Source organism: Falco punctatus (genome assembly GCF_963210335.1).
Source record: "Falco punctatus genome assembly, chromosome: 3".
Lineage (NCBI taxonomy): Eukaryota > Metazoa > Chordata > Aves > Falconiformes > Falconidae > Falco > Falco punctatus.
The window spans coordinates 44,867,178-44,893,749 of NC_137582.1; the positions used below are offsets into that span (position 1 = coordinate 44,867,178).

Consider the following 26,572-nt stretch of genomic DNA (forward strand, 5'->3'; position numbering starts at 1 on the left):
TTTTGTAAAGAATTAACATTCTCACTGTGAGACCAATTTGCTCAACAAGTTTTTACATTAATCTTCTTAGTAATTTTCTTTAGCTGCTTTCAAAGCAGTCTCAGAAATTCAGATACACTTTTCATACACACTTGAACATTCAAAAAAAATGACATTGGCTGTTTTTCAACAATCAAAAAGAACCTCAAATTTTCCACTGAATAACCTCCCCTCCTTCCTCCCCCAGATGGTACTTCAGAAGGCAACTGTAATTCAGATTCGTTGCATTTATGTACTTCAAACCCATGACTATTTACTATCAGAGACAAGTTCAAACACTGGCGTTCCTGTTGAAGGGGAACTCTGAAGATCAAATTGTATGTTCAGACGACCGCAATTTTCTTCTGTGGTTCCAGCCTTCTGAGAGTCCTGCTGTTAAAACACCCTCCCATAAACCTGAAGAAGGAAAAGTGACCTACCTTAGAAAGTCCGCCTACTTCCAAATAGAAGCAGATAATGAAAACGTTCCAGGTGACCCACAGGGCAGTCCACACCGTGTACTAAACACAAAGCCGGATGAAAGCAAAAAAGACAGAAAAATAAAATGAGAAGATGAAAGGACTTTATACTGAGCAGATCAATAATAAACCCCCTGATACTAATAAGCATTGTTCTTCTAGGAACAGCCAAGCACAGAGAGTTCAGAAAAGGAATTCTCCCTGCAGAAGTCCCCTAAGAACCACAGGAAATTACAAATCAAATATATTCATTGCTGGTCTAAATAAATACCTATAAAACAGATTTATTCTTTACTGTTTTACACTATCCTACTGATACCAATTAGATCCAAAATGCTGACTTAAACACAGGTTTTGGGGCAACTGTGAGTCATTCGTAAATCATGATTTAACTCTGTTAAATGAGATTCCAGAATAGTACAATAATTGAAATAGACAAATAGTATTAAAATAGTATTTAAATATTATGAAGAAAGACACAAGAATCAAACACCACCAAATAAAACAGAAGAGCTACTGATGTGATAATTTGGATTTTTTTTTAAACAAACAGGTAAAGGGTAAATCTGATCTCTTAAGAGTCTTTAAGTAAAAAGTATTTAATTTACATTAAAAATGGGTCACTACTCCAGCCCTTGTGGCCATGAACCTGATCCTACAACGCATTCTTACAGGTGAAGTTATCCATATCTCTTCTAGGTTCTCCAGCGTCCTACTCTAGGGCAAGACTGAACTCATACTCCACCCAAAGCATGAACGGTAGATCCATTTGTCTACCTGCAATAATCTTGTGCATTTTAATTTTCAGCATAATTGACTGGCACTATTTCCTTACAGATGCACTGTTTACCTACATACGACTGTAAACTATGCCCAATTAACTTCCCAAGCAGTACACCTCAGCAGCATTTCTGTCTGAGGGGCTAAGTGCACACAGCCACGCTGGAGCTACACCCACCTGAAAAATGCCATCAGCAGCAGCACTGCCACTTTATATTTATGTGCTTATAACCTTCACAGTAGAGAACGGCTGCCAAGTGCCTTTGAAAGTCTAATTAGCTGAGACCAGATGAGGCTAATATGCTATTGTTTTGCTTCAATATAATCAGTAAAGCTCAACACCCTAATCTGCAATATGCTGGATCCCATTTCCATTGCACGGATACCATCAGCTTGGCTTTCTTGGGCACTTTTGGGTGATGTTCCCCCCTTTCTTCCCCTCCCTGTAATGTACAATGAAAGGTTCAGGCAAAGACAGTTAATTTTTTTCCCCAGTTTGATGACCCTTACATGCATATAGCCATTTTTGTACACTAAACAGGTTAACTGCTTTAATTTAATTTCTTGTGAGGTATTTAGGTAGTTTGGAGATGGCTATGGCATAAGAAGTAGGTCATTAATAAACAAAACGAGGGTAATACTCCTGGGCTGTTTCCTCTGGCTTACAGAGAAGGGCAGTGTGGCCCCTGAAGGCTGGTTTATTATAAAATAGACAAAGCTGCTGTGGTCTGTGAGCAGTATAAGGTCTGTACTATTCATAAGATTAACTTAAAAGAGGCTATCAGATTTTACCACATTTTCTGACTTCGTAGTAAATCACTAAAAGCGCCCAATATTCCAACATATGTCCTCAGAACACGAGGTGCAGTATGTTCAAAATTAATGAACACTTAATAAAAGCTCAGTTGCACATTAAAAAAAAAAAAAAAAAAGAGATTTCAGACTATTCAGGGGATTCCCCCCTTTTAACAAATAATGTTTTATCTGTCCATGAATGAAATCTGTCATCACAACAACAGAAAACATACTTGATCTGTCAGGCCAAGGCAAATCTGTTAATGGCCTCATTCTGTCCCATGGGCACCAATGACCACTCTGAACCATGCAGGCAAAAGCCATCTGAATGTGCCTTCCCAGGCCAGGTTATGCTAGTTTACACAGTCAGGACCTTTTTGGCTCCTTATCCACTGTGAGGATTACTGAAAGAGAAGTGCAGGTGCAAGGCAGGTGTACCTTGCAACCCAGCTGCTGGGTATGGAGAGGCTCTTCCTACACTCTCACTGAACTGTAGGAATATAGATTTAATTTGCTCTAAGAACATAATAATTACATATTCAGTAATTAGTACTATATAACTGTTAAAAGTGAGAGAGTTATTCTCCACATTTGAAAACACATCTTTTCAGATATGCAAGTAGCAGATTCTTTCCTTGTATAGCCTCATAGGTACTTAAGGAAGACTACATTAAAAGAAAGGTTTTAAGACAGCAAAAGCAAGAAAGCAAAATCAGGGAACACCAGAATTCTGGCTATATATGCCACTTTAATTTTTCTATTTTGTGAATGTGCAATACCATGGAAACAATTAAATCATCAAAGGTATATTTTTACTTTAAAAAACCTTACCTCCATTAATACATTTTATGAACAGCTAACTCAATACTTCATTCCTTTTTGTCACTCAGACCCTTCTCTGAGGACTGAATATTCATTTCCTCATGAGGTTTTCTAAGATGTTCATCACTGTAATGTGTGAGAGCAGCATAAACATTAACTAATTTATTTTATGTTGTAAGGGAATGATACAGCTCTCAGAATGCAAATGATGTTCTGATACATGCAGAGATTACATTCAGAAGTATTCATACATTATAGACGTCCAACTTGAGATGCTTAAGACTTCATTTTTCAGAACACTTGGGGTTATACAGTGCGTTATAAGCTCAGTGCTCAGCTCCCTGTTGGCTGAGAATTCAGCACTTGTGCAACTTGGACCATAAGGTCTCAAGACAAGAACTCAGAACACAAGGGGAAAACAAACCATGTGAAAAGTTTGGTTTAAGTGACTTGCTTTGTGTCAAAAAAGGTTTTGGTGGTTGAGAGCAAAGGTAAAACTCAGCTACCCAGCACAGCCTTCATAACAAAAGCGATCTAATTCTTGCTGCCATGTGCCTCATTCTTCTCGTGTCTTCTGTTTTCTGCAAATCAAGTTTCTATTCTATAGCTGCAATCAGCAGAACACCCCAAATGTCCGCCCTTTCTATGGCAATGGAGGTGCCCCTAGAAAAAACTGGTACGCACCTGGCACAGTTCAAAACTGCAAATATGTAAAAGGATCACGTTAAGATTGCACATGAGGGCTTCAGTAAAAGCATTTCATAATTTTTGAGTGTTTCTTACTGAAAAATTTGTACTACTTTGTGAACTTTATGCGCATGTGTGTAACTTTATATGTATATACTTTCATGGTTTAAAAACAAATTGTAACAATATTATGTGGCATCACACTAACACCTGTTTGGGTCATGAAGAGAGGTGTAATGTTTAGACCATGATGAAGACCTCTCCTTTTTGCTAGCAGAGAAACTGCCTGCAGTCCCAAGTTGTTGTCCTCTGTGTGAAGGGACATCATGCATGTCGGCAAGACATTTGTTGTCCATGGAAGAGTAGTTAGGGTCTGAAACTTCAGGTCCATACTGATCCTCAGGGTTAATTCCCCTCCCAAGGCACCTCACCTAAGCTGTTTCATGACCTGAGCTGCCATTCAACATCTCCAGCCCCATGTCCTGATCGCTATACCCTAACTGTCCTGCTGTGTCTGCTCACTCCTACTCCCTGACACCCAGTGATCCCTGCCCCAGTTCTTTGGCCAGCCACACTCCACCCGCCCTGGCCTCGCTGGTCTCATGCTCAGCATCACAACTCTCACCATATCTGGCACAAAGAAAGAATTTTCCACACAGGTTGAATCAATAAGAAGAATTGGGGGGTTTATTTTATACCCCATATGACGCACTACTTAAAAATCAGCTGGACGTTTTCACCTAACACATTCCTTCTGCTGGAAGGACCCAGGACACCGGTGATAATCTTTACTGATTTCTCCCCATGATGCACTGTATACTTTCTTGCTTTTGGTCTTTTGTACTAAGTATTGTATACTATGTGGTGTGAGGAAGCATCTGGAATCTTACAAGCTATGTGGAGAGAGTACTCCCTAAACCTTACAGGTTAAATGTTTACTAAATTATTGTCCAACCCGGTAGGTTCCTTTCAGATCCCTTTTCTTAATGTCAGCCTCCTACAGGTTAAATGTTTATTAAATTATTGTCCAGCTCAGTAGGTTCCCTTCAGATCCCCTTTCTTAATGCCACTCTCTACAATAGTAATATTTCTATACCTCTTTTGACTCTGCAGGTCATACTGAAACCGGTGCAGAGATACCTTTCATGTACCAGTGAAATAAAACCACTTCTAGAGTTAAATCGTTGATATTAGAGGGACATAGTTAAAAAAAAAAAAAAAAAAGGTTAAGGAAAAATGCAAAGGATGGCTGCTTAAACTGAAAGGTAAGAGAAAAGGGAAAATGCTATGTTTGAATATTACAAGGATTGTGGGATAAGTTTAGTTTTAACAAATAAACTGTCTCAAGTGGGTACTTGATCTGAAGCGTAGCACCTCCTCTGACGGTGTCTTGGCATTAGGAGAAATGAATGTTGGCTCAGGGATACTTCAAGGAAAGGCAGCAACTACTGAGTCATCAGATCAACCCCCTGTAATACCTGGCTGTGCCTCAGAGGCATCAGTAATTGCAGAGCCCCTACTTAAGTCATATTTGTGAAAGATGACAAGGAAAGTGGCATAAATCAACGTGATGGAACAGTGACAACTCAGGACTTACCAAGAAGGATGTTCAAGGAGTAATTTTGGCTGCCTAAATATTTCACGTGTGTTCTGAGTATAACATTTGCCTGAATACTGTATAAAGTGTTCTGTATAGCCTTTTCTTCTGCATTTTTGGTGTGGTTTTTTTGTTGGTTTTTTTTTTATTTTAAGAAAACGCCTCCTGACTTTTCTGGTGTACACATTGCCTATATATCATATTATTTAATGAATTAAATTAAAGCAAGTAAAGCAGAGACTTCCACCTTATATTCCTACTATTGAAGTGCATTATTTTCATCTCTGTTCATTAATACATTTATGTTAAGCTTTGGGCCAGGTTTGTGCAGTTTTAGCTACATGACTCATCGTTCAGAAGGCTTTTGAAGTCTCACATCAGAAGTAGGAGAAGGGAAAAAAACCCAACTTTAACAAGTATCTTGTCATCATCTTTAATCAATTTTAACAGCCTGAAAATCTTGCTGGTGATAGCAAGTTCTATTAAGAAAGGAAAAGCATGCACAGGGAAATGAATCATAGCAGAGCTCTGGAGCTGTATGACAGGTGTGTTATAGAGTAGTTAGAACTTAAATTTATCTGTTTTTTATTCTTTGCAAATGTTTGGGTAAGTTTCAAATGAGCTAATATGAGAAAATTAGAAATCAGCTCTGCACTTTTATGTCCCCTGGGAACTTTGCACTGATTTAATTCAGCCACAAAACACTCAAGTATTGAAAAAGCATATCCGCTTCATGACAGGACAAATTGTTCATAAAAATAGATCTAAATTACTAATTAATACAGAAACTATTAGAAATAATTATTGAATTTAAACTAATTAGGACACTTGGAGTTAATGCTGTTGCTCCCCCTCTCTCTGTGTCTCTGTTTCCTAAGCTCTGAGGACTCAGAACTTTACATATGGAAAAGGAAATTCCAGATTTCCTTCAGAATCACTATCCTTATAGTCCTGTATCTGACGGACTGTGGACAAAGAACATCACCACCTTTATCTACTTGGAATGACAATTGTATTCAACAGAGATGCTTCATGACGCAGCCATTGCATGGCAGCTCTTAGAGGGTGAGGCATTTTTTTGTTAGAAAGATCTCAGACCAAATTTTATACCACTGAAACTATGAAGGAAAAGTAATTTATTTATTCATACTTTTAATCTACAATGGCTATGCTTTTGCTGCGGTCAAAGAGATGACTGCAGCTTATGTAGTCATTAACTGTTAGTGATAAACTAGCTCGCCTGGGTTAATGACAGTGGAAGAGTTAGAAGCATGCTTTTGTGTTTATTCAGCTTCTGTCGCAGCCCTCACTGAGCTCCTTGGCTCCAGGTACCTGCACCAAAAACCTGCTCAATTATGCCTGCAGAACTATCCTCATATTTGACTGCAGTATAGATGCTTCAAGTTATGGTCCTACATTTATTCACTTGCTTTCCCACTCCTACTGTATATTAAATTTTGAGGGGTGAAAACACAATATACACAGCATAAGATGGCAAAGTGAAAGCTTTTGTGTAACTTCTTTTGTCAGGGAAACGTCAAGGCACAGCCCTCATCACACAGAAGATAGATAAAAGACATTCTCTTGAGGTCAAACCAAGGACCCAAGAGCTGGTCATCTTAAATCAAGATCCCTAGCAGGCTATGACAGAATATCATGGGGACAGTTTGCGCCCACATGTGCCAGATCAATTTTGTGTAGACAGTTTACAGAAGTAAACCGTTGTATCCGACGTGATTCTCTCTTTATTTCAATTTATTGCATCTCCTCCCTCTGCCTCTGCCCGCACACTGCTGCTCCTGACTGTGCAGTCCCAGTCCCTGCCTTGTGATGGCACCGGCACCCACTGGGAACCTCACAGACTGGATTCAGCTCAGCAGTCTAGCAAAAAATTCCACTTTTTGCTAGGTTGGTTTTCTGACAGCTTAGGAGTGGAACCGGCTTACTTAAGGGTCTGGTTAACTGCTGCCATAACTGGTAGAGAGGGTTTGAAGTATTCAGCCAGGGAGAAGAACAGTGGGAACTGGGAGGCATACAAGCCACCCCCTTCTGCTGGCATCGAGCTGTGAGGACGGTTCCAGACAACCTGTGTACTTTTACTTTTCAGACTTCAGGATTTGGCTCAAACTCTTCCTGCTACACTGGGAACCTTATAGTAGCCATAGAAGCTGCTCTAAATTCTTGATCTTCCCAAACAGTATTGGCACCTGCTATAGCTTAAGCTCTTAAATATTTGCTTAAATTTAAATCAGAATGTGAGTTCAGTTACATCTGAAGACAAAGTATCTGGCTGAGGTGTTTCTTAATTTAATTAAGAGACTTCTACCTCTACATTAAAACAACTTTCACATAGTCTAAAATGTTCATTTACATTGGAAAAGATACAGAAACAGTCAACATCTGTTGTGCTTCATTTGAAAACCAAAGCAGAGATTCCACCACTGAACAGCAGTGCTGAACCTGAGGGGCAAGAGATTTTGGGATGTCGCATCCACTTCAGGCACGAATTTCCTATGTAATTTTATAGATGCCTACCGTCACTTGCTTCCGATGTCTTATTTATAAAAAAGAGAACATAAAGCAGAAAGGTGATTCATCAATATAGTTCCCCAGCCACAGGTATAGAGAAAAGTGCTATTATTTACATCAATCCATTTTCAATTACTTATAGTCTGCTCAGAAGTCTAGCTAATATGAGTATAAGGAACCTTGGGTACACTTTTTGTTCAGTTTTTCTTTTAAGACATAACAAAGAATTACAGGATTACAAGCTTGACTAGAAAAGCTTTTTAAGTATTTGTTTAATGAGGTTTCCCCTGTAGACATTTATTTCAGTCTTTTGTGAGGAAAAAATAAAAGCTTTAGCCTCCTTAAGTCCATTACTGACAACACAACTGAAATGTTCCAGATACAGACACTGCCAGGTAAAGACACAGTATTCATCCATTCAGAAGAGACTGTGGGGGAGGAAAAGTGGTATTTTTTGTTGGCAGTTTCCTTCACAGCTTTGGAAGGTCTTTTTATTCCTGGCTATGTTGAGAACATGGGGAAAAAAAACCCATGATGCTTCAAGTTACAAGCATCAAGACGATTTCTAACTATTTAGGGTCAAGGCTGTAAATACAGGTCTTAGCAAAATGAGATGTAAGTGAGAAGGAGATTTATTTGGAACCCACAGGTCACAGGACTGAAGGAGTTTCTATAGTCCTTGTTTCTCCCTGTTTAACATGAAGATGTAGTTAAATACAACTTGACCCTTACAAATACATGGTTTTTAAAATGTCCATTGATTCTGCTTGTCTATTGCAGAGAGCAACCTTTTGTATTTCTTTTATTCATTCGTACATAGTCTAATTGTAGATTTTCCCATGAGTCTTTAAAGAGTTCCATTCTTTAAAGAATCTTACTAAGGACTTTTATCATGGTCAGAATTTTGGCAGCACTTTCTCTAGGATACCCATTCTTGATAGCTTCCAAAATCACAGAAATGCCACTCACTAGTTCTAAATTTGCAAAAAGACATGGAGACTTCTAAAGTTTCTACAGAACTACCATCTGGTGTTTTCTAACCAAGAAGATTCTGCATTGTAATATTACAGGTTTTAAAACCAATTGCAAAAAAATAATAGATAATAAATGAGACTTACCACAACTATATATCGAGGCCTAAACTGGATGGTTCCAAACAAACCCAAAATGACAACTATTATTTGTAGGAAATTGCCAAGGATAGGAGCCCACTGGAAACCAAGGAAGTCAAAGATCTGTCTCTCTAATGCTGCCAGCTGTAAGAAAACACATAAAAAGAACATCCACTTTTTAATTACAGGTGAGACAGAATACTTGACATTTTGTTACTTGCACTAGCAGATAAAAGTATGGCAAAATTCTGAAACTATGGTTACTGTCAGCATTGCCAGTACACTAGTATCTGAAGATAGCTACCAGTCAACATAAAAAACATCTAATAAAAAAGCACTTGGGAAAAACTTTGATTTAAGAAAATATTTTTTAAACCCTTATATAGTACAAAAATACCTCTACAAACCAAATGCAGACAAGCTTTGTTTTATTCTTGTATGCTGAAAACTCTAAGGGTTGACAATATTTATTTAAATACAAAATCTGTCTTAAACAGCAGCTCACCTAGGTTGAGCAAAGCCATGCAAACCTTGCTATTGTTACTGAAGTATCATCATGCTCCCTCCCTTCCCCATGCCTTTGTTTTCTTCGATTTATCCTCAACTAGACTTGACTGCAAGTTTCTCAGTTTATTTCTAAAGGAGACAGATTTTGACCAAAAAGGGCAGAGCAGGCTCAGAGGAGTCCCAGATGAGGCTACTGGGTATGCTCCCGGGAGTTCCCTAATGCAGGAAGACTGCTGGGATCTCCACACTACCTGAAGCATGGACTGAGGTTCAGGTAGTGAAAGGTTGTAGAAAAAGTTGGAAGACCTTGGAGTAATCCGTTTCAAAATCAACAGCCAAATGAGCTATCTGAGCTCTGCCATAATCTGCTAGGTTGCTTCGGGCAAGTGCAAATCAGGAAGACACAGTGGCAGCCTAATGACTCTCTTCCCACTGTCCCCAGGGCCAGATGTGGAAATGCACGTAGGCTAAGAAACATCAACCTTTATCCTTGTATCAGCATGTGGTTCTTAGGTAATTCTGCATTTCTGAATGTTAAAGGGGGGAAAAAAAAGCCAGATTAAAATTCTTCTGCAAACACATTTGCTACTTATTTCTGACAATCCAGTCTATTAATCTACAGATGCTAAAATCAACTTTCTCAGCAGCACACCTGTTGACGTTTAAACTTGGTTCGATATTGTTCCAGCCATAGTAAGACTTTTTTGAGCATCTAAACAGAATCCTACTGAGAAAAAGCTGAGTTTCTGTGCTTGCTAAAACATATTACACATCTACTTGATTTTACTACATTGTTACAAACCCTAAAATTTACCAAAATATGCACTTAAAATATTTATAACTGAGACAGATGGAATAAGCATGGTCCTGTGAATACCAAAGTAAGTATTCTCATATGTGGGTATTTCACATAAAACTTTTCATTTTTCATCATGGCCAGATTCAATCCTCACCTACAAGATGGGCCTAGGTGTCACTGAGAGCAGAATCCATATTTTGTGTACAAAAATCTTCCCTTACACCAGTCATGAAAAACACATTCTTTACATTGAGGTTATAAATATAAATCTAAACAATGAAACGAACAAAGGTAGAATCACCAACTTGATGCAGCTCCGCTGCAGTGGAGTTACATTGACTTTTATCAGTGAAACATCTGGCCCAGTATATATAAATGAAAAATTATCACACAGCACATGATGTTATATGGATGGAGTTGCCAAATCAGACTAGAATCTGCTTATCAGCCACCTCTGCCCTGACATTCATTAAAACTGTCATGTAGCCTAGGTCTTTGCCTGCACCAATAAATTGATGGTGCCCTGCAACACTCCAAGCATGGAAGGCAGCTCACTTAGGATTGCCTTCAGTTGTGTCCTTGGCTCTGAAACAGGACAGCCGTCTGCAAACTACATACCTACCTACTCAAAATGGTCCCTGGGCACAGGTGAAATGTCTGGGATGACTGCTGGTCACAAGGAGCCCAGTTAACATGATGGAGGACTCTCAATTGCTGACCAGCACCCACAGTGGTATGCCACTGTCTGGCTTCTTTCCCAGGCACATGTGAATTTGCTGGTATAGAGAACATTGACCATAGTGGGTATTTACAAAATTCATTTCACACAGCTGGTTCACTGCAAGTGATGGCTGCCCTTAGATGTTTTATGTAGTGTTGAAACACCTACAGCTGTCAGACAGAAGCCTGCAGCACAGATACGAATGAAGCTTTTTAGTGTATGTCCTTTCTTAAACTGGTCCTTAGGAGCAATTTTAGAGCCATGTAGATCAGCACCTTAAATGCCTGAAAGACATAGTACTGCAGAGTCAATGAATATAGCCACTGCCCTTTGCCAACAGATCCATGTCAACAGGCTTGGTACTCAGCTGATGCCTAAACTGGACCAGGCAGAAAGTTTCCCTTCATGTGTACCTCCTTGATATCTGCCAAGCAAGCTCTGAGCACATCTAGCAGGACCGGGCTCCCACAAAACAGCACAGCGGCCACAAGCATCTTCCCAAAGGTGGTTGTATAAATGTATATATGCACTGTAGACAGACATACACATATATAAAAAAAATGAGCTTTTTTATGGATTACTGTGGTAAAGGCACCCACCACAAACACAAATAAGTTTCAGTTTCCTCTCCTGCTGCCTACCGAGGTGTATCCATCCCTCTCCTCCCACCTCCTATCCATTAGGATACCGAGGAAGAAAGCTTCTCCTTGAAGGTCTGTCACCAGCCAAAAAATACGAATTTGTATTTAGTGAGTTAAAAAAAGAGCACAAGCAGAAACATGAGTCTACAGCCTACTGCTTATGGCACTTATCCAGGATTGGGGGAGTTGATTATATTTCTTGCCTGCAGGGCTCCTTCTTTGTTTTTATATACAGTCACAGCATGTAAACCACCAAAGGAGTGCTGGAAGCAGGACACCAAACATATAGCACTATTGCTTCCCCACTAACAAGCCCTTTCACTATCAGGCTATGCAGTAAGACTTTGCTGTGCAGCTAAGTCTCATTTATTTTGCTCTTGTCGCCAACACCGAGTAATTTGTCTCATCTTTAAAGCCCACAGAATACATTAGTGGGGCAAAAAAATCTAAAGAAAAGAAAGAGGTAGGAGGCATGTCTGTCCTGCTTAAATTGCTGCTCTCTTCTAAATTACAAAATTTTCTTGCAGACAGCACAGATCGGCACTAAAAACCTAAAAATTCAAGCTAACGGCAGAGGAAACATTAAGTTCTGTTTTCTTTATACCATGGACAATATGCACTGAACAGAGAAAGCACATAAGCACTGCTGTTCTTTTGTTTAGCATTTCACTCAACAGTCCCCAAGCAGAGGTGAAAGCCACAGACTTTTTAGCTCCGTGCAGATGAACAAAAGCAGTCCCTAACCCCGTCTGTGATTCAGGTAATTCACTGCACAGACATCATCAGAATCAAGTGAGTGAAACAGGTAGCTGTGCACAATTACAGGCTGGTTTTATACAGGTTTGAAGAGTCAGTACTGTTTGCACAGATCCAAAATCTCAGTAGCCACAAGTGGCCACCAGACTAACCTGTGCCATGCGGTGCAGTTGGGAAGAAGCAGACGCTATGACGGTTTCACTTGGAGTTATGTGCATGTCAGCAGTTTGAAATGCTTCACCAAGAACATTTTGATGATAAAGAGGCTGCTTTTATCCAGAAGTTTTCCCTCAAGGATTTCTGCTTTCATCACCATTTTCAGATTTCTCTGAAAACAGCAAAAAAAGCCTGAACCCTGAAGGCAAGGCAGAGGTTCCCAAAATTAGCTGGCTCAACTTCTCCCATTGCTAGAAGACAGGTATCAACTTAGTAGGGTAGAGGAGTCTGAGGCTGGAGAAATGGGGTATACTTGATGTGGTTGAGTTCCTCTGGGGTTTACTATCAACTCACTTCCCTAACAAGCACATTAGGAGCAGCTGGCACCTCCACTAGTCGTCATAACTAAGATAACAAAACTTTGGGAGTATCCATCATAAATTGTTGTTTGATGCTGGTTTTTAATAATTAACATAAAAGTGGAATAATAACCCAAACCTAAAAAAAAGAGGGTTTCAGGTTTTGCAAATTAAATACTGGAGGTCTGTTTTTAGTGAAACTGATGTCCAGTTGTGTAAAAATTTTCATGAGAACTTAGAAAAGATAGAAAATAATATTTTCTTATCATAACAACACTTGGAAAATGAGACATAATATTTCTTATTACTGCTGCCAAGGGAGCGCTTTGTTATTTAGTCATCGTTAGCATGGAAAATCTTGTAATGTAAAGTGCACAACTCAGGAGACCAGGATTAGCAGTAAAATGCTCTAGTGGGACTATATCAGATCACTTAATGAAGATGTGCCACATTTGTTTTGTTCTTTTACCTCTTTGTTTCACTAAGTCTGTCCAGGCCACGTCCCTCTTTCTGCAGAGTGCAAGAAGGTCCTAAGCTGCAAGACTGGGCTGCATTAAAGTCACACAGGCTGAACTTTCTCTGCTGGCCATGCCCAAGCTATTTTCTGTTAAGAGCAGCATAAATTTTAGGTGAGCTAATCTGTTTGAATTTTGAGCTTCTCCACCTAGATGGAGCAACCATTGCAGCACATTTGGAACATCCTGAACAGGAATAAGTATGGATGCTGTAGCCTTAATGCCCCATATGCTGCTTATGGTTAAGGAGTAACAAAATAAAAGGTAAGGCGGCAATCAGCAATGCTGCATAGGTTCTACAGAAATAAATCACTGAGATGGTCCTAGCCAATGGAAATATCAAAAAGCATTTTTGAGAGCAGACTTCAACAAACACCCTCTATAGAGTAACCCCCTCCTCTAAATGCTCAGGTCCTATTATACTTCAAAATACGTATCAGAAGCTGTCTGAGTGATGAGACACTACAGCAGAGTTACAAAGTCAACTTTTCAAAATGAATTTAAAAACCCAATTTTCGCTTCTGTCAGAAACCTCTTGGATAAGGCAGTTTTATATTTTAATGGAAAAGCTTTTATAAATGACACATTAATTTGAGACGACCAAATAGATCTACATCCATAACAGAAGGAGCAACTGGAACAAGAAGTGGTTTCATACGTAACAGATCTTTTTAGAAAAGAAAAAAACGAAAAGTGACTTGATATAAATATAAAACCATAAAATTGCTTAATATAAAAATAAAAGGCTAATGATATATAGAAATAGCTGAAAATTTGATAACCTATAAATTACTGTTTACAAAATTATGCAAGTATAATCTACTTTGCATCTGATATCAAAAAGCTGCTTTAATTTGTCATGTAAGACAATCCCTAGAAATTATAATCAGAAAAGTATCCATTCTATATCTAAAAAACTTGTATTGAAGAAATCTAACAGCAATCATAAAATTAAATACATAATAACTGCAGAGCTGTAAAAGTACAGAGTTTTGAAATGTTTTTTTGAAACAAAAACAATATAAAAGCTAGAAAAAATATACAAATTATTATGACTTCTCAAACGGACTGTTTCCCCAGCTTTCAAAAATGAATAGTATAGAAAAAATGGTGAAACCAAAAATTACAGTCCAGAGCATTCATATTCTAAGTTCAAGTGAGGAATGATCTGAAACATTTGAATTAGGCATGTAAGAGTCAGAGTTGGCTGATGCTGCTAATAATTATTACACAAGAAGTGCTGGTGCACATCTCATCAACCATAATAACTATTGCTCCCAAGGATGAAGATGTTTTCTGCAAAACTCTCTGCTTCATTTTATGGCCATATATTTAACACGTGGCTTTAGGAAGGTTTTCCTGGACAAGATGAATCTCTGAGGACTGTTGTGCCTGTTACTATTACCACTAGTTTCCAACATGCCACGCTGAACTACAGACATTTTGGTCCAGTTTGGTCGATGCAACTGTTAAAAACTGAACTGGTTCACAAGTCTCCTCCAGGAAAATCCACCTGGAGCTTTAAGGACCCTCTGTTCTGAAACTCCAGAACATCTTTGATGAGCTCAGCAGTACACTCATCTTTCCCTCCCAACACATCCTTCTGTCCCGTCCCGTCCCATCCCATCCCATCCTCTTTCCTTCCTTCCTTCTTTTCTTCCCTCCTTCCTTCCGTTTTTTGCGCAGATGACTGTGAATCCCCAAAAAGCTACACACCACCACAAGGAAGAGAGTAATGTCGAGGCAGGTGAGGAGCAGTGTGATCCGCTTATACCACCTTGTAGCCTGGGTAGTTGGCTGGAATAGAGAAGACCTTGGATCAAGGTCATTTTTAGCACTAGCCACATTTGACTTTTAAGCCCTGTCTTCACATTCCAGCGCTCTTAGGTGTGCATTTCCTTTTCCTTGACAGATGTTCCACTCAGAAAACATTTTTTGTAAAACCTTGGGGCAAATGCACAATTTTCACATTGTACTTCCACATTATTTTGGAGAATAGGTACCTTCTAATTTAAGGGAAAAAGACATCAAAAAGCTACCAAACTAGTCTGAATAAAACCCCAACGTTGGAGAGTAAAAGACTGACTTACCAAATGCTAAAATCCAAAGTTTCTAACAGAAACCTAACAGGCAAAGCAAGAAAGTTAAAAATATAGTAATAAAAATTATTTGTGTCAAAGACTGACCAGTAAAGCATAAAAGAGTTTCTATACATTTTTTATACTCTTGCTATAATTTCAGAATCTTACTGACAGCCTTGACTTCAGCAAGAAGGAACATAAGATTTAACATGAGAGAAATGCCAGGTTTGTAATGGAGGGGAGAACATTCGAATCCGAAGTGGAAGGGTGGTGTCAGATGATCACTCTTGGCTGAAGAACACTATTTAGGAAGTTACAGTCCCTCAGCTAAAGGTTACAGCCCCCTTACCTGTGACATACCGCCTTTCAATAGAGGCTTCATAACCAAAGATGAGTGTAGTCTGTGCTACTGTGAAATGTTAAAATTTGACTTAAATCACTTCTTTATACCTTCGGTGACAGTTAAAGCAATCATCTGACCACAAAGGAGATTCCCATTAGATCTGAATTCACTTGTCTAGGTGAAATACTAGCTTCTGGGTGATTTTAAGATGATAATCCCTTGTAACAGCTCACTAAATACATTTATAAGATTATGTGGCATGAAGGTTATTGAATTTCAAGGAAGGTTCTGAGTAAATCACTAATGTTTATAGTAAGTTCAGTTTCATGGACCAAAAGAGTAACTGCTAGCTTTCTGACAAGTAATTGTCAAAGAAGAAAAAAAAACCCTGATGATCTAATATCAAAAGTGCTCTTGCAGTGTTGGTCAGATAGATAGGTAATTGGCTGTCACTTGGTTAGCTGTAGAACTGCATAAAATAAAATGCAAAAAATATATATATGCTGAAAGAGCTCAATAAAAGAATAGTAGCCAAGGTTAGAGAAGGCCAAAGCACAGAAACAAAGAAAAGGGCAGATAAGAAGAGAAAAAAAAAAAAAAAAAAAAAAAGAGTCCTTCATTTTAAGAGGGTCTGTGTTGCCTTTCAACAGTGAATGTTACTGTTATTCAACTATGCAACTCATATGGAAAATATTGAGAACTAGGTAACAGTCTTTCCACCACTCCTGTAAGTGCTTTAGTGAATAAGTTAATTGGAGGATGATGGTAGTGATAGTGCATAATATTGCAGAAGACATCATGTTTTTAGCAAAATCATTCAAAGTATTTTTTCTGAGAAAAAAAAAGCATCACTCCAATAGTTTACCAGCAGTTCTTCAATAACTGCTTAAGAAACAAGGTAAGTAGTAAGCAATATAGGCTCAATTTTTGGAAGCAAATACACTGTACTAATGTCTCAGAACAAGCCACCACTACACCACTGGCAAAGTGGTTGATCTTATCTGAGAATTTGGTCCATAGTGTAATAAGGAGAGCTAGTAAATGCCAGATCTTGGAAATCTATAAATGTAATTATAAGATGCTGAAAGGGTTCTCTTCAATAGCTCATTTTCTCCACATCTTAACAAATATATATATATATATATATAGTATCACTATGTAACATTATCCAACAGGCAAAGAACAAAGGTAATTCTTAAAGGAAAACTGTTTTCCTAGTTACGTGTACTACAAAAGGCTTGCAGCTACACCAGTGGTGTGCAGGAAGCTTTTGAGTGATGAATTTGATATGCGGGTGCTGAGTACTTTCACAAAACAACATAAGCCTCTAGTTTTGGCTCAGGCAAAACTTCCACAGAAGTCAAAAGAAGCTGCGACTGCATCAAGGCTGCAGGACCTGGCTCAGAAAGGCAACAGTAAATTATTGAAGAAGCTCATCAGCATGGAAGAGTCTGTTAATATTTATTCTGCAGGGTTGCCTGACTGCAGTGATATAAAAGGTGGCATTAAATAGTCCCACTTCCCAGAAAACTACAGGTGCCATTGTGATATACCCGAGGCTGACTGCTACATCTGTACCAAACAGACTCTATAAAAATGCAGTCACAGTCCATGGGTAGCCATGATAGGGAAGAAGCCAACTATTGTAATAAAACCCTGTAGCGCCAACTTGTTACAGCCCAGTGATTTAAGATTGAATTTCAACCCTCCAATGAAGCTGTAACTGATCCCAAAACACTGAAGTCAAGCCCCTTGGCTGGTTGACCTATACAATCCTGCAAACAGCTGGAATGAACATGCTTATAATGACATTTAAGACTCCCTTGGTTGTTTCATTTAAATGCCAGCACACATAAAGCTAAAAACAGTATAAGAGATGGTTATAGGTTAAAGATCTGTAAAGATTTCTATCTTATCATGAATGACAAAGTCCAAGTCAAAGATATTAGATAAAAAGTAAAAGAAAATTAAAATTTTTCTTCTTTGTAATTATATCAAGCTACATATGCAGTGGCTCTAATTCAAAAGAAAGCTTTTATTTGCTACACGATTATATCCTTTCATATCGTCAAATCCTAAATTCTCATAATGGCAAGGTTTGTGGTTTTTTTCATTTATTTGCACATTTGAACACATCCAGTAAATCTATGTACCTTCTTTATAGGCTTCCTCAATCGCTGCTTAAGAAATGGTGGAGTAAAGTACTTATTGACTAACAATAGTGAGAAACAAAAGTGGTTACTTCTACTTTGAATTCCCAGGGCATAGTAGGTAAGGCAAGGAGGTAACTGGTGATGCCAGCACTTGATAACAGTGATGCTGACAGCCCTAGATGCCTCCTAGATTCTGATGACTATGGTATTCAGCCAGAAAAAAAATAATAAAAAGAGAAAAAGAAAAAGCTGAGAACACTTGCTGCAGGATTTTTACCCAAATCCATTCTTAGAATAAACAGACCAAGTGTGAGCATGTGAGGGGAGAGAGGCTGAGATGGACACCCAGACTGCAAGGCATGAGACTAATTGAAAACCTGGTAAAGTAAACAGATAAAACAGTATTTACAGCCTCTAGTAGATGAATGGTGTGCTCCTTCTGGCTAAAGAACAACCTGCTACTCTTACAAAATGCATCAAGGACCCTTTAACGCCAGTTTTTAATGTAGGCTCCAAAAGAAGAAAGAAATTAAACCAAATGGAGCTCTTCTTCCATGAGTAAGGAAGTTCAGAAGGAGCTGGACAAGTCAAGCAGTTCATCCAAGGTTCAAGTTTAACTGACTCAAATTGTTAGATATGAGCTTTGGCATAAAACATCAAACAGCACAAACTGATTCATGCCCGATCTTGTGAAACGTAAGGTTTCTCACAGAACGGTGCATCTTCTGTTAAGGTTTAGTTTGCGGTTCCAAAGAGGCAGTACATCTTAAATGACCAACTCTCTTCAAGCAAAATGAAGTATTAAGCCAAGGCAGCAAAGTAATAAAAATCATGTGCTGCCCGTTACCCCTAATTTGAGTCACAGCATAGAGCCTATTTCCACAGCAGGGAGGAATTCAGATGTCTGCCTAAATAACTTACTTCTTTCCCCAGAAAACTTCTCTCCAGTGCTCTCTTAAGTCCCAGCTATACAAAAAAATAGAAGAATGGAAGACTGCATCTGCTTAGATTCACCAGATGCACACGGGAAAAACAAGCAGTTTAGCACTGGTCAGAAGTCTGACAACGCGTTTAAATCAATCCCTGAGTTGCACTTCATTCACTTGCTGTCAAATGCCATGTTCAAGCAAACTAGAAACAATCATAGATCCTTTGGCTTCTTCATATGGGTTTGATGAGAATCTCTGATACTGGATCATTTCCTGTTGCCACAAAAATTACATAAATGTTCTTCCCTGTTCACAGCACAGCAACAATATCTCTCTACCTCATGAGTTGTTTGGCCAAGAAGGGTTGTGGTGAGCACAGAGGACACACTCGCTACTTCCATATGCTGAAAAAGCTGATGCTTTTTTTAATTTTATGAGACAAAAAAGTATTTAGTGAGTATCAAATTGACCCGAGTGTCTTCCATAGTCTTCTTTACTGTTGTCTTTTCTTTTCCTCCTTTCAGAGCTCTCCCTCATCCCTACAAGCAGCCCAGCTCACCCCTTTGAGGTAAGTCCAGTAAGACTGTTTATGACATTATAATTGAGCAAGTCAATTTACACTGCTGTTAGGAAGGTTTAAGTAACTGGACCTAAGGCAGCAACATTTAGAGCAGATGACCAAGTCCATTATTGCAAAATAATAAATACAAAGCTGCTCTTTGTTAATTTTTCTGTATAATCAAAAATACCTAGTACTTCTAGCAGTTGTGCCTGCTGTATGCTGAAATCCTACAAACTCTCAAACCACAAAGCAGGACCTGGACTGGCAGATACCAGCTTGTATCTCCTAATTCCTACGGATCCAGGTAACTGGCTGAATACAAACCACCAATGGTTCTATGTGGAAAGCCCTTTGCACTAAATCTGTTTTTTACTTTTTCAAGTACCGTACTTTAATATCAAATATCTGATCATGCAGCATGGACACATATACAACATCCCATGAGCATCCTCTTGCCAGCTGCTATCAACAGAAAGTAGGGCAACAGTTTGCTTTTTCTAAACTCTCCCAATAAGGGAAAGAAAAAGATAGGCCTGCATAACAGCATGACAAATTATTTTGACCTCTTCTTATCTAAAGCAATTCATCAACAAAGTTTATTGTATGAATAACTTCCAATATGGGGCTATATTTTACAAAGCTTTCTGCATTGTCTCTCAAAGCTTTTCCTGCTTCTGTGAAGAACAAGAGAGAGAAGAGTGAGTACTAAACTCATTGAAATATGAATTATAGGTTTATTGGAGAACTGGGAAAAGAAAGGTACTGTGTTAATGCCCAAATTAGTGTTAGTGGCTGACACGTTAATCCTGTTACTTTGCTACTTTAGAAATAAGAATGCTAAAGAGCGCCTAAAGTGAACGTAAAAAGCAGGGCTCAAAGCAATCTGGCTGGAAAAGTATACTCAGTGTGCCCTTTCAACACATTCATAAGGCAAGGAAGTAAACTTAATCATGTATGAACAGACCCCAGTTCCCCTAAATAGGGAATGGCACATATATAGCATACAGATAGGTAGGCTAAAAGGGCATTTGTGGCTCACGTAGACATGTAAGAACATTCTTATTAAAATACTGGGAAGTCTGGGGTTATTTTCAAACATGGAAGAACATAACTGTAGTAGAGATGGGTGACAAAACAGCAATATCCCGCTTTAAATCCTGCTCTTTTACATGTATTGTAAGATCTGGCCCTTCTGTTGTAGAAATAAAACCCCAAATTCCAATTGCTTTAGGTGATTTTGTAGCATCCTCACGTTAAATGGAGAAAGAAATTTTCAAAGTGAATATATATAACTACAAATGTGGTTTACTAGAAAGTTGTCAACAGAAGCATAAAATACTGTGTACACTATGCAGAACGAGGTCCTAAACGTGAAAGTGCCCTGCCATAAAAATGGTGTCTTGTGTTGAGCGCAGGACTCTGCAAAGCCACTTATTGGTGACTTTCTCTAGAAAATGCTGCAGGATTGATTGTGATAGAGCTACAGGGGGCTAATGTCTTCAGCTAAGCCAGCTCCCTGATACCAAAAGCAATTCCACTCTATTACTCCTTTCAAAAATAGTTTAGGCTGTATCTAAACTGGTTTGATCTCAGAATCCCTTTCTGGAATGCTGTTCCAAAATGATACCTTTCAATGAAAATACCTATTTTCATTCGATATCAAATAAAAAAAGCCTCATCTCTTTGCTTGGCACTAACTGGTACTTCATAAGACAGAGCGAGATTAATTATGATCATAATGAAAAACAAGCATTTAGAAGTAGGAATGATACCTTCCGGGGCCATTTTGAAACTCAAAGGTATACATAAAGAAACGCAAAAGTTCTTCATAGGTGGTATATTGAGAACTCTCGTAAAATAAGTGTTCAAATTGTTTAATCTTAACATTTCTAGTCCGGTTTTAACAGACCTTAATTAATCTCTCAGTGACTTACTTCCATTTGTCTTGTTATTTCCACTTAATCCTCCAACTTCTGCTTTTTCTCCTTCGGATGACCTCTCATTGACAAAGATCACTGATTTAGCAGTTGGCCTGCAGGTTTTCAAGAAGTTTATCTAGCCTTGTCCCTGCAAAGCACAGATGGAGCAATTATCTCCCTTTACCTTCACAATTCCTGCCACTCTCCACTAGGCCCACTGCTGGTATTTCAAAACAAAAGAACAAAAAGAAGTTAGCTAGTGATCCTCGGTGGAGCTCTTCATTTATCTCGGCAGTGTTCTATTTATCCTACCCGTCAAACCTTCTCCAGCAGCTCTTTTGTCCATTCCCAAGCTCAGCCAGCAGACAGACATACCCAGACTTGTCAACTGCCTCTCAAAATGCTTGGAACAGAACAAATGAGGAAAGTAGAGGGGGCTACTAGAATGTCTTGAAATACACCAGTGCTGTTCAAAGATTCGAGGTAATTATCACCAATTACCCAGACATGCTCAGCAAGACTACACAGGCAAATGGGAAAAGAGAGACTGCTCTGAAGTCATGCAATATAACAGACTCCCATGGTACAAGATTTCTCCTTTGGATTTCAGGGTATTGATTCCAAAGGTTTTCAAAATTCCCTAAGCATTTCACAGAACCACTGAACACTCAGGGCTGGAAGAGACCTCTGGAGATCACCCAGCCTAACCCCCTGCTAAAGCAGGTTCACCCAGAGCAGGTTGCACAGAGTTCTGCCCAGGTGGGTTTTGAATGTCTCCATGAGAGACTCCACAACCTCTCTGGGCAGCCTGTGCCAGGGCTCTGCCATGCTCAAAATAAGGAAGTCTTTCCCCATATTCAGAGGGAACTTTCTGTGTTTTGGTTTATGCCTGTTTCCCCCTGTCCTATCGCTGGGCACCACTGACAAGAGCCTGGCACCATCTTCACACTCGCCCTTGAGATATTTGTATGCATTGATAAGGTCCCCTCTCAGTCTTCTCTTCTCCAGGCTGAACAGGCCCAGCTCCCTCAGCCTTTCCTCTTCAGGCAGGTGCTCGAGGGCCCTCACCCTCTTTGTAGCCCTTTGCTGGACCCTCTCCAGTGGTTCCCCGTCTCTCTTGAACTGGGGAGCCCAGAAGCGGACCCAGAACAACATATGTGGCCTCATCAGAGCAGAGCAGAGGGGGATGATCACATCCTCCTGATACCCTCCAGGATCCCACTGGCCTCCTTGGCCACCAGGACACACTGCTGGCTCATGGCCAGCTTGCTGTCCCCCAGGGCTCCCAGGCCCTTCTCCGCAGAGCTGCCTTCCAGCGGGTCTGCCCCCAGCCTGTGCTGGTGCGTGGGGCTGTTCCTCCCCAGGTGCAGGACCTCACACTTGCCTTCGTTGAACTTCATTAGGTTCCTGTGCCCAGCTCTCCAGCCTGTCATTCCTGCTGAATGGCAGTGCAGCCTTCTGGTGTGTCAGCCGCTCCTCCTAGTCCTGTATCATCAGAAATCTTCATCAGCAAAAAATCATGCACACTCTGGCCCTTCATCCAGGGCACTGAGCTCACAACCCTCTGACCTCTGCTATTCAGCCAGTTCTCAACCCACCTCACTGCCTACTCATCTAACCCACACTGCCTGAGCTTATCTCTGAGGGTGTTATGGGAGACAGTGTCAAAAGCCTTGCTGAGGTCAAGGTAGACAACATCCACTGCTCTCCTCTCATTTACCCAGCTAGTCATTCCATCACAGAAGGCTATCAGATTGGTCAAGCTTGATTTCCCCTTGGTTAACCCATGTTGACTACTCCTGATAACCTTCTTTTCCTCCACATGCTTCAAGATAACCTCCAGGATGAGCTGTTCCATCACCTTTCCAGGGATGGAGGTGAGGCTGACTGGTCTGTAGATTCCTGGGTCCTCCGGGAGTGACACTGGTTCTCCTCTGGTCCTCAGGCACCTCTCCTGTTCTCCATGACCTTTCAAAGATGATGGAGAGTGGCTTAGCAACAACATCTGCCAGCTCCCTCAGAACCTGGGGGACCACCCCATTGGGACTTACAGATTTGTGGGTGCTGAGTTTGCCTAAATGATCTCTAACCCGATCATCCTTGACTGAGGGAAAGTCTGCCTTTCTCCAGACTTCTCCTGCCTCCAGGGTCTGGGAAAGATGAGGGCCAGCCTTAGCAGTAAAGACTGAAGCAAAGAAGGCATGCAGTAACTCTGCCTTCTCTGTATCGTTCATCACCAGGGCACCCACCTCATTCAGCAGCAGGCCCACATTTTCCCTCGTCTTCCTTTTCCTACTGATGTACCTGAAGAAGCTCTTCCTTGTTGTCCTTGACATCCCTTGCCAGATCTAATTCCGAATGGACCTTAGCCTTCCTTGTTGCATCCCTGCATACTCTGACAACATTGCCATATTCCTCCCAAGTGGGCTGTCCCTTCTTCCACATCCTGTAAACTTCCTTCTTCTCTTTGAGTTTTGCCAGAACCTCCTCGCCCATCCACGCAAGCCTCCTGCCCCTTTTGCTTGATTTCTTACACATATCTCGAGCTTGGAGAAAGTGACACCAGCTCTCTTGGACCCCCTTACCTTCCAGAACCCTAACCCATGGGATTCCTCCAAGTAGGTCCTTGAAGAGGCTAAAGTTAACTCTCCTGAAGTCCACAGCTGTAAGCCTAATTATTGCCCTGCTTCCTCCACACGGGATCCTGAACTCCACCATCTCATAGTCACTGCAGCCAAGGCTGCCCTAAGCCTTCACATCTCCAACCAGTCCTTCTTTGTTTGTAAGCACAAGGTCCACAAGCACACCTTGCCTCGTTGGCTCCTCCACCACCTACATCAAAAAGTTATCATCAGTGCTCTGAAGGAACCTCCTGGACTGTGTGTGCCTAGCTGTCTTGTCTTTCCGGCAGGTATCAGGGTGGCTGAAGTCCCCCGGGAAAATCAGGGACTGGGATCAAGAGGCTGCTTCCAGCTGTCTGTAGAAGGTCTCATCAGCTTCCTCTTCCTGATTAGGTGACCTGTAGTAAACATCCACAACAGTGTCACCTGTGTTAGCCTGCCCCTTAATCCTTACCCATAAGCTCTCAACTCATTCTACATCCACCCCTAGGGAGGGGTTGATTTACTCCAGTTGCTCCCTCACATAAAGAGCAATTCCACCACTTCTCCTTGTTGGCCTGTCTCTCCTAAAAGGTATGTAGCTGTCCACGACAGCATTCTTGTCATGCAAGCTATCCCACCATGTTTCTGTAACTGCAATAAGATCTGGGTGCCCTGCGATCACACGCAGATCTCCAGCTCTTCATGTTTATTCCCTGTGGTTCATGCATTGGTGTACAGTCATTTCAGACAGGTAATGGGGCATGCAGGACTCCCAGGAGGGATGCAAGAGGCTCCATCATAGCTACACACACCTTTGAGGTGGCTGGTCTTTGTCAGTGCATCATCAGAAGGAGGTGTTTCTGTTAACATAAAATATGTAATGTTCCCATACAACTGAGGTAAGAATGCAACAGCTTTAATTAGTTGTAAAACAGCACGCTTACGTGCTGTGTTTTACTGAGCTGGAGCACAATAATGTATCCTCCAGACTATTTGCACTGCATAGGCTACTTATGGATAACAAAAATGCCAGAGCTGTGTAAGAGAGACCTCACAATCCATTACTGTAACAGATGATGTGCAAACACCTCCCAGCTATCATCTGAAACTGTACAAACTGCCTCACAGGAAACATGAAGAGACTGGATGGTTTTGTAGAAGATCAATGTTAAGGTTAATGCACAGGTCCCAGCTGAGTGCTAGCAGTGCAAAAATGCTTCATGGAATGGTTATGATGGGAAGGGACATCTGGAGGTCATCTGGTCCAGCCCCCTAGCTCAAGGGGGGCCACCTAGAGCAGTTCCCCCAGGACCACATCTAGATGACACGAATATTCCCAGGATGGAAACTCCACAACCTCTCCGGGCAACCTCTGCCAGTGCTCAGTCACCCTCACATTAAAAATGTTTCCTTTTTTGCAGTGCCCTTCAGTATATGATTTCTAATGAATTCAGTAGATGTGCTATGACAGTACCTGTGGAAAAGGGGTAACTTTGTGCAAGCGCAAGAAACTCTACGGCATGTTTCTGTCTTCAAAGCATGCTATTTTTATTGCTGTGGCAGACCTGATAGGCCTAAATCACGATCAAATTTGTAAACTTGAGCAAGTTAGTGTTTCATAAGGAGGACAAAAGGAGAAAGTAACAAATAAGAAGCTAAGACAAGTTTAGAGCAAAGGACCTGGCAAAACTGAGGGCAGTCATACCAGCATCAGAACCTGAAACCCTCATTCTCAGCGGTAATCCCAATGAAGTTGATGGGGCTGTTCAGGAACATATGAGCTACAGGATGATATAAATGAATGGTAAGTGTGCTGCCAAAATGCATCCTCAGCTCTATGAGATAAAGGAAGAAGATCTGTATAATGTGGAGCATCACAGCACTATGCAATTTCCTGCATAAAATAATGATGTTAAGTGAAATGAATGTCAGATGAGTCAGAATCTGATTAGAGATATTTGCAGTGAAGAAAAATGTAAGACAAACCAATCAACTGATCAGTGAATTCAACGTAAGATAAGGATTGAGTACATGTACCTCAAGCATCTCTAGAGGAAAACAGTATTGCCTGCTCCATTGCTGAAATAAATTACACGTGGGAAAAGCAGTTGCTACCAGAATACCATTTGCCATACCAGAACTATTGGGACTAGAGACCATAGTGAGACTTCAGGATGATATCATCTAAAGGTATTTGTTATAAAACTATTGAAGTTCATATGAATGACAGCACATGGAGCTGAAAGACTGCAACAACACTTGTCTCCCCTACGAACAGGTCATTAAGCATGCTTTAGAACATTTACTTTGCCTAATTTTCAGCAAAAGACACAGCTTGCCTGCACAGTTTGCAGTGCTACAAAATATTCTTAGCTGCCCAAAAAGTGTAAGGATGGAGAGAACATCTCTACCAAATTGGACTTTACTAAATTCTATGTACTTGAAGACTTTCAAGAATTTGTACTATTTATATGATGGCAGATTTTTGTAACTGCAGCACAATAATCTGCTTCCCAGTAGTAGGGTTATGGTCTTGAAATTTCAGTATTATGACTTGATCCCATGTTTCAGAAAAAAAAAAAAAAAAAAAAAATCAAAATATTCCAAACTCTTATTTGAGCACAAATACTATAAACAGTGAGAAAATACGATGCACAAAATTTTGACCAGCAAATAGGTATGTTTCACCTTTAGTATAATATTTGTCTG

At 40.2% G+C, this 26,572-nt stretch overlaps 1 protein-coding gene across 7 annotated transcripts in view; it reads right to left on the reverse strand.

Moving 5' to 3' along the window:
* NKAIN3 (sodium/potassium transporting ATPase interacting 3) overlaps window positions 1-26,572 on the reverse strand; it is a 377,204-nt gene that overhangs the window by 190,320 nt on the left and 160,312 nt on the right. For all 7 annotated transcript variants that reach the window (XR_013926577.1, XM_080378300.1, XM_080378303.1 and 4 more), the window contains exons 2-3: window positions 8,826-8,963; window positions 459-539 (exon numbers count right to left, since the gene is read on the reverse strand). Coding sequence is in view for 6 of the 7 variants with exons in the window: in XM_080378300.1 (XP_080234426.1) it covers window positions 459-539; window positions 8,826-8,963 (219 nt within the window). In the remaining variant the exon portion in view is untranslated. The remainder of the gene's footprint in view (window positions 1-458; window positions 540-8,825; window positions 8,964-26,572) is intronic.